The sequence below is a fragment of the Coptis chinensis genome, chromosome 3, assembly GCF_015680905.1.
Source record: "Coptis chinensis isolate HL-2020 chromosome 3, ASM1568090v1, whole genome shotgun sequence".
Lineage (NCBI taxonomy): Eukaryota > Viridiplantae > Streptophyta > Magnoliopsida > Ranunculales > Ranunculaceae > Coptis > Coptis chinensis.
In genome coordinates this window covers 104,854,733-104,863,932 of record NC_141458.1, presented here as the reverse complement: position 1 = coordinate 104,863,932, position 9,200 = coordinate 104,854,733, and the positions used below count along the sequence as shown (strand labels likewise).

General features: G+C 38.6%; 1 protein-coding gene across 5 annotated transcripts; it reads right to left on the bottom strand.

Moving 5' to 3' along the window:
• Nucleotides 1-258: 258 nt before the first annotated feature.
• On the bottom strand, nt 259-6,943 carry LOC147512492 (disease resistance protein RGA2-like). 5 transcript variants are annotated; one of them, XM_086595488.1, is made up of 5 exons: nt 6,024-6,943; nt 1,960-4,943; nt 1,430-1,838; nt 1,220-1,317; nt 738-877 (listed from the first exon to the last, which is right to left on the bottom strand). In XM_086595488.1, exons 1-2 carry the CDS (start codon nt 6,073-6,075, stop codon nt 2,206-2,208), a joined length of 2,790 nt encoding a protein of 929 aa, XP_086451614.1. In that variant the 5' UTR covers nt 6,076-6,943; the 3' UTR covers nt 738-877; nt 1,220-1,317; nt 1,430-1,838; nt 1,960-2,205. The 5 variants fall into 5 exon arrangements, with proteins under 5 accessions (XP_086451613.1, XP_086451614.1, XP_086451617.1 ...); XM_086595491.1 differs by adding an exon at nt 1,032-1,081 and having other exon boundaries at nt 740-877; nt 1,430-4,943; XM_086595487.1 differs by having other exon boundaries at nt 259-877; nt 1,430-4,943.
• Nucleotides 6,944-9,200: the final 2,257 nt, after the last annotated feature.

The following is a 9,200-nucleotide window of genomic DNA, read 5'->3' as shown; positions in this document are numbered from 1 at the left end:
TTATTTTTTTTAAAAAATAAATGATGATGCTCTTAATTGAAGACTCTCCCTTTATTTTTATCATTCTTATTCTGATATGTATTGAATTAATGAATGTGTAAGGGTATATGTAATGAGTTGGTTTGTGAGAAATGAAATGCATATAATTGCAATAATTAAGCTCACTTGAGTATGCGTATGAAATGATTATGAAGTATAAAACTGTTGGAAATGGTTATATCATCGATCCAATGCTACCATAGAGATGGTCTCTTGGGGTGTTATTCAAAAGCAATGTGTCTAGAGTGCTGACTGGCACGGGCATTCACTAGTATATAATAAGTACAAGCTAAAAGTTTCAAACAAATATAAACTGCTCGCCTGCTCCTATTAAGTGGCTAACTATAACAAATGAAAAAATAAACCATCCCCGGAAGGTCAGCCGGAACATTTTTCTTCACCAAATTTGACATCATTATTCATGTGATCATGTCATCTCTCAGTTTCATAATTAGCAACTACCTTTTCTTCATCAACCACAGTCCACAGGAGATCCAACTCCAATAACATTTTGCTCAACTTGTTCTTCTAAATGCTTTTCTTTGTCCTAGAGTCGACTGTGATGTGACGGATCTTTTCCTGTATCTTAGTGACAACACCCTTTTCCACAGGTTCTATTGCTTGGTTTATAGTCAGTGCGTCATCCTTGACAACTTGTTAAAGGAAGAACCTTCTGATTTGACTAGAACAAACTTATAGCTGTGGGGATGGAGAGACAGAGAGAGGGAGGGAGTTCACATGTCCACCACCTCCAATAACAATATCCTGAACACTGGTGACACTTGTTCCAGGGGCCTCAACATAAGTTTCCATCTGACTAGAGTTCAATACTGGGAACCTGCAGGAGACATTTGATGCAGATTCTGGTTTAAAATGACTATCAAGAACTAGAAAATGAAAGACAGACACAGGTGGACAAACTACAGGGCTCATATGAAACACAAATGAACAGGTGGAACAAATTGGACAAGATTTAGGATCAGGCAATATACCCTGCACATGTACTGTGCCCACTTTTGGTTTTCCTGGGATCACTGCCCGCCTTTTGTTTAACAGCAGAGAACTAGTTCAGTAAATTAAATGGTAATATTCATTGAATTTCACCGGTGACTATCAAGGAAAGTCTTTCAGGCATCCGTTGTCCCATGCGAAACATTAATGTAAGTATATAAAGACGTACCCATAGTGCCACTTGAAATCTCCATCACCGTACACACCACAGAGCCCTAACACAAAAGCTAAGATTCCTAAGACTGCACAAAATGTCTTCAAAATCATCTGCGTCATCCAAAAGATAATAGAGATATAAATACTCATTATACACTAATATACCTGCATTAAATAAAAAGAAACAGAGGAAAATTAAGGCAGGTTGTAGATGGTGTCTTACATATTGTAGAAGACAAGTCACTGGCTTACAGATCAATCGGTTATTCTGGGATGAAGTCGCGGCGATTAAGGACGATCTTTGGAATGTGGGAATAGGTGGTCCAGCTTTCTCTTTTTCTGCAGCATTCATCCAGAATTGGACAATCCTCAACTTTTAGTACTTGAAGCATGGGGAGATGCTTCAAATCCTGCACTCTTAAAGAATTGGACACTCTTCAAGTCCTGCACTCTTCAAATCGGTTATTTGGGGATGATGTCGTTCCAGAATTGGACACTGAAAAATTTTCAGTTCTTGAAGCATGGGGAGATGCTTCAAATCCTCTGGTGTGAAGTCAAGGAATTCACAAAATCTAAAGTCCAATTTTTGAATTGCAGTGAGTTGGTTGAAGCCTTGGGGAAGTGACGACTGCCTAGAATCAGAGATGGAGAAAGAGTGAAGATTTGGGTAGTCATTTTCGTTGTTGGTGGTGTCATTGTGATCGGGGGAACTAATACCACTTATTAGCGGCAATATTGTATTTGAAAGAATACCTGTATCCTGCCCTAATTCCAGCTCTTCAAGGAGGGGAGGAAGGCAAGGTTGCCTCCCCGTCAGTTGTGGGCAATTACGTATCAATAGACTTCTGAGTGCGGGAGAAAACAAGTAGTGCGGCAGCACCTTCACCTTGGGGCAACGAGAGATCTCCAATTCCCGAAGACAGGGCATGACGAAACCTTCTTCTTCATCTCTTTGTATTTCATCCCCCCACTCCGGCATGTTGTACAACGTAAGTTTCTTCAATACTGAGAACACAGCAACTGGAGTTGTTGATTCTCCACCTTCTCCTTGAGCACAGAAAGTAACATTATCAGTGTTCTTGGTAATAATTCCAAAAGTTCAGGGCCCCGAAATTTCATACTATCTAGAGATACTTCTTCTAGAGTTTTTAACTTTCCGAGACCTGGTGGTAACATTTTCAATTTCATCAAATTATCCACAGTCAATGTGCGAAGCTTTGGAAAAATCTCCACGCCTCTTCGGAAGGGCAGATGCCACTCCTCGCACTCTTCCATATGCAAAATCTCAAGCGTATGTAATTTCGGGAACAATACTACCGATTGTACTGAATCTTCATCACCAGTAGAAGTACCAACAGTACTTCCCAGTCCATAAAACTCGCATCCGATGCGTTTCACTGAGCCCAACTTCCATAAATAAAGGCATTGAAGGTTTTGCAGTCTCCCAAAACCAGGCAATTCGAAGCACTGATTGCAGCAACTCAGTTCCAGGTTCACCAGATTGGGTAAAGCTGTATTGCTAGACAACCACGACGGAAAATTATTCCCTTCGTAACCTTCTATAAACAACTTTGCCAAGTTTGTATGCGGCTGAAGTCCATCCAAGACACTCTCTATCCTTTTTCTGTTTTCATCTTGTCTTTCTTCAGAAAACAACAGAGCCAAGGACCGGAGCTTTTCTTTGTTCTTTAGTTCTGCCCGTTTTGAGTCTGCCGCTTGTTCCAATCCCTCTATTCTTAGTGCTCCTTGGATATGGTTTAGAAGTTTTAATTCCCCAATCTGGCATCCTTTTCCACCACTACTACCCAGTATGACTTTACTTAATGTTCTAAGGCAGTTCAATCGCTCCAGACCCTGCGGGAAATAACTCAAATTAAAAACTCCTGCAAGTTCAAGATGTCTGAGATTACGTAATTTCCCAATTCCTTCAGGTAGTTTCCTGAGAGAAGAACACCAAACTAGCTTCAACGTCTGTAAATTAAATAGATTACATATTGTTTCAGGTAACTTATTCATCTTCGTGTTAGACAAGTCGAGGAGTCTCAAGTGTAACAATCTGTCCACCTCATCTGGAAGTTCTTCAAGAGAAGTTTCACTTAAGTTCAATACCCGAAGGCATTTCAGCTGATATATAAATGATTTAAGACGTGCACTAGTATCCAGCCCTTTTGTTGCACCAAAATGACGCAACTTGATGCTACCAACTTCTCTATCATTATTCATAAAAATAGAGGATTCACTCTTCGCAAGATGCCGGGCAAAATCATGCACAAGGTCATGCATCTTGCAACCAATGACGTTACCTTCACTGTCTTTTTTAAACTCTTGGAACAAAGAGCGCATCGCGAGATCATTGAAATACCATGTACCAATTTTCTCTAGATCTTTAGAGTTATCATAGCTAAAAAAACCTTGCGCCATCCAAAGCTTGATCAATTCATCTTTATCTATTTCTGCATCTTGTCGAAAGACAACACAATAAGAAAAACACCGCTTCAAATGTGAAGGCAATGCATAATAACTTAATAAAATAGAAGGTAAAAAACCATGCTCATCTTCCGACATTACATCCCATATGTCACTTGTATGTACATCTTCCCATTCTAGTACGGATTCTTTAAGGGACATAAGACTTGCGATAATCTTTACCGCTAGAGGAACACCCTTACATTTCCAGGCAATTTTTTTTCCAATTTCTTCCAACTTTTTGTGATTGTCTTGTCTTTCCCTGAGAGCTATATGTTTAAAGAATGACCAACACTCTTCATCAGACAATTGCCCAAGCCTATGGATATAGGTGGAGGTCATCCTCCTTGCAATGTTCTCATCTCGAGTAGTAATTATTATTCTGCTTCCATATGCACCACCTTTAAGTGAGACCTTCAACTTTCTCCAAATCTCTGGATCATAGGTCCATACGTCATCTAGCACAAGAAGGAACTTCTTTCTTTGTACGGATTCAGACAACCGTTCATGCAGATCTTGCCACGCTACAGTACTAGGGACATCACCAGTAGCTTGTTGAATAATGGATTTGGCCACCCTTTCAAGATCAAAAGGCTTCGAGACACAAACCCACATCAACTTTTCAAAGTTGTTCGTCACTTGCCTATCTTTTAGGATTACTTGCACTAGTGTCGTCTTGCCGAAACCCGCTGTACCAACTATGGAGATGAGTGGGACATGTGAATCATGATGACTAGTCTCATTTAGTAACATGCTTACTATACTATATACATCATCAACACGACCATATATCTCAGAATCATCAACAAAAGAGCTCGTTACTGGTCGAGGTTCTTCACGACTTTGCCTTTCAGTAAGATTAAGTAGAGCTATATCTTTGACAGTTCCTAGTCTTTCGTTTATGTCAATCATCTTACTGCCAAAATCATTGTGTACATTATTATCACTTTTTAAACAAGAAAATAGAGAAAACAAGCAGGACCAAACCTTCTCACTGACAAGACCATCGTCATCATCATGGATCAGTGAGCTGAGAATTTCGGTTTTCCAATCGTCCAATACATCATCAGCATCATAGGAGATGCGTGTGAGTTGTTCTAACCAAGCCTTCACTGCTGCGTTCTTGACTTCCTTTTCCTCTGCATCCTCAAGCACTCCTCGGATAAGAGTGAATGTATCAGCGAGTTTTTCACTTTCTTTACGTACACCCGCCAATAGATTCACCTCTGTTTGGAGGATCCAACGCAATTGTTCCAACACAACGGAGATCACTGCAGCAGTCATAGTGATAAGTGATCAGGTAATGAATATCACAATGAGATCGAAGAAAAACAACAGAAAGAGAAGACGCACAATTTGCAAATGCAATGGCAAGGCTTATCAGGTTCGTTGCTATCTCTATTTGCAAAAGTAGCTAGCTAGTCCACTAACTTTCTCAGTAACTATACCCCACTACCCATCCGATCTTTGTCTCAAACACCAATTTTCAAATGATAAGTCTCAGGTTCGTTGTTATCTGAATTTGCAAAAGTAGTTCACTGACTTTCTCAGTTATTTTATCCCACGATTCCAGCATCTTTTGAAAACAAAAAAACTATATCCCACGTCCCACCACCCACCTTTGTCTCAAACACCAATAATTCACGTATCTATTCCAATGACTGCAGAGAATAGTTGCGTAATTTAAAGAAGGACCCCATTAAAGAATCGGACAAGAGATAAACGTGATAATTTCCTTGCTAGCTTACCTACCAAGTACCAACAGAGTGAGAGCACTTTATTGCATGATAACAGGAAAATTACAATGCTACCACTGTCAATAGGGCACTTTAATTGTTCGCCAAACAGAGTTGTCCATTTCTTCTCCTTCTCTCTCTTGCTCACTCCGCTCCTATTACCAATTTACCATCACAGCACCACGCAACCAGCCAACCACTCTCACTATTCTTTCTCTCACAACACCTTACTATCACTCTTTATTGACTTCCAAATTATAATGATGGTTATATTTTAATTTTAAAGATGTTATGGTTTCAAAGAAACTAAATATATTGTGGGAAATGATAATGAATCACAATTAGTTGTCAATTAAAGAAAATGAGCTTCATTGTTTCAATGATTTTCTTCCTGTGATAACAAAAAAAAAACTAAAAAACAATAGAAGAATTGCAAAAGTTGCAGAAGTTGTTGAGTTTTTGTAGAAGAGACAGATAATGGTAATGGCCTTCTAATTGGTTTCATGAAAAGTAAAATAAGTAAAACTGAGATATCTGGACTGACTCTTTTTTTTCTTTTTTTTTTTCGCTAATCACCGGTAACATTAAAATTTAAACTTGAGTGTATTGACGAACCTTCTATGTCTGGATAAGCTAGATATATCCTCAGCAGTATCTTGGATATCATAGATATATTATAGATGTATTCTCAGTAGTTATCTTGTACAGAGCTTACTAAGTTTTAGGATCTCATACACATGTAAACAACTCTATATAAGTGATGAATGAATAAAAGAAAGGAAGCCAATTGTTTATGGTATCAAGAGCAGGACGAATCCTAACTCCATCCCCTGAATCCTAACTCCATCCCTTAATTATTATTATTTTTTTTTAAGCCTACGACATGGCAAACATTATAGAACTGTTGGCACTCTGAAGTGACTGTTATGACGGCTCGAGCCCAAAAATCGTTAGGTCTATTGTTTTAGGTGCAGGTGAGTACTTGTTTCGGTTGGTGGAGTGTTGTTTTGGTTGTTTTGGGTTTGGTTGACTGAGGGTTAGTTGTAGTGGGTGTGTTGGAGTACCTGAGAGTGCTGTTGAAGTTTGAAGGAGTGTTAATGGAGTCAAAAACGTGATTTTTGAAGTGTAAGAGAATTGAGTTTTTATGGTAAAAGAAGATGAGTTTTATGATTGATTATAAGTCAGCACAAAGTCCCGTCAAAATGGGTTTTCAAAATTAAATGGCGATCTAATGGTACCATTGAACGTCTTAAAGCTCGTCTTGTCGCCTTGTCGCCAAGGGATTTTACCAACAGCCAGGAATTAATTATGACGAAACATTTAGTCCGGTTGTTAAACCAACAACCATTCACACTGTTTTAAGCTTGGCTGTCTCTTCTTCTTGGCCACTTCGCCAACTCGATGTCAAGAATGCGTTTCTGCATGGTACCCTCTCTGAAGAAGTTTATATGACACAACCTCCCGGCTTTGTTGATCCCAGACGTCCTCATTATGTTTGCAAATTACACAAGGCAATTTATGGCCTCAAACAAGCTCCCCGTGCTTGGTTTCAACGCCTAAGGTATTTTCTGATCTCTTATGGCTTTGTTTAAAGCACTGCTGACTCCTCAATGTTCACGTATCATAATGGTTCCTCAGTAATGATTTTTCTTCTCTATATGGATGATATCGTGTTAACAGCAATTCTACTCAACAATTACAATCTTTTATTGCAAAGGGGCTTTTGAGATTAAAGATCTCGGTGATTTGCACTACTCGTGGACGCTAATGGTCTTCATCTTTCCCAAACTAAATACACACTTGACTTGCTCTCAAAATGTTAGATTGTAAATGCTCCACACCTCTTGGTACCCAATTATCATCGTTGAGTGGAGACCTCTTCGGATGCGGATTCTTCTTGGTACTAGATTTGACGCTCACAAGACCCTCGACATTGCCTTTGTTGTTCACCACCTTGATTCATGAGCTCATGACTTACATTTAGTTGCAGAAACGAAGTCCTTCGTTACCTTAAAGGATCTCTTGGTTATGGATTATAGCTCACGACCCTTTAAAGCTTGTTGCTTACTCGACGCAGAGTGGGGTGGGTTGCCCGCAAATCGGCCGACTACCTCTTGGTTTCGTCTATTTTTTGGGTTCCAACTTAATTTCTTGGTCGACCAAAAAGCAACCCAACGCTCTCTTCTATGCTTGTGCCGATACTATTTGGGTCCAACATCTTCTTCGAGACTTGTGCATTCCAAAACAATTATCTTTTGTGATAATCTTTTAGTGTAACTTACATGGTCAACCCAGTTTTCATTCTCGCACAAAACATATTGATTTAGACTATCATTTTGTTCAAACGAGTTGCCTGCAGGTACCTATCGAAGTTGCTTTTGTGTCCAAACCAATTTGCGTCATCTTAACCAAAGGTCTTTCCGACAACGCTTTGATTTTTTCGTTCTAAACTTCGTCAACATGTTGCCAAGTTTGCGGGAGTATTGACGAACCTTCTATGTCTGGATAAGCTAGATATATCCTCAGCAGTATCTTGGATATCATAGATATATTATAGATATATTCTCAGTAGTTATCTTGTACAGAGCTTCCTAAGTTATAGGATCTCATGCATACACATGTAAACAACTCTATATAAGTGATGAATGAATAGAAGAAAGGAAGCCAATTGTTTAGAGTGAAGTCACAATCTAGACTCTAGAGTTGCAATACACTTGTAGTAAGCTTCATGTCTTGATTCCTAATAACCTACTAATCCAATGCATATTAACTATACTACAAGACATAACTTTATTAAGATAAAGTTTTGAAGTTGTTACAATGGACTCTAATTGCCATTATATAGGTTCTCAAAAGTAGTAAAAAGTGCCAGATTTGCTAGAGTTTGAATCACTCTTTGATTGTCTCCTTCAATGAGAAAACAACTTGCAGATAGAGTTTCAGCCAAGTGGATAGTAGTTTTAGCTGCCACAAACTCCGCTTCTTCATCACTTTAAACTTTGAAGGTTTTAAAAATTGCAGCAATTGGTTTTCCTTCCATATTCTAAGCTATCACTCTTGATGCACCTACTCCTCTCTACCCCTTCCCTGTCAAAAGAGGCATCAAAACCATATATTAATGCAATATTCATTAACAACTGGAAGCAATTCAACTATATTCAAAAGAGTAGAGTTAAGGTTAGAGATACAAAGGGAATCCTCTTCTTCTTTGTCTACTTTATATGCTTCCAAGCATTTCTGTCATATAGTCACTGCTCCTCTTATGACGCCCTATTTGTTGAAGTTTGTATGTTCAAACTTATATAAGTTCCTTGGTTTCTAAATGTGATGCATGATTATACAAACTAGAAACCCTTTGGCTACTATATCTTTATTATTGTTGTGACACCAATTGACAACCTCATCAAGCCACTGTCTTATGCTCCAATCCGAATACACTTCAACTCTCAAGTTGATAGGGTTAGTGAACCACAAATTCTTTGTCTAATCACAAATCAAAAAGATATGTACTGGTGTCTCAATACAAAATTCACAAAATGGGCAACTCATATCCTCTTCTATCTTTTTTTTCTAGTAGCCGATCTCCTGTAGGTAGAGTTTGCATGTACATCTTCCAAATAAAAGTGTTGCCATTTGCCAGCCAATTTCAACTTCCAAATCTTAGCTAAAATTTTCTTTTGATAAAAAGATGAATGTGTATTCCAATCTTCACCGAAGGAAAAGCTAAATGCAGATCTCACATAAAAAAGGCTATTTAAAGAATGATTCCATACGAGCTTGTCACTCTCTACA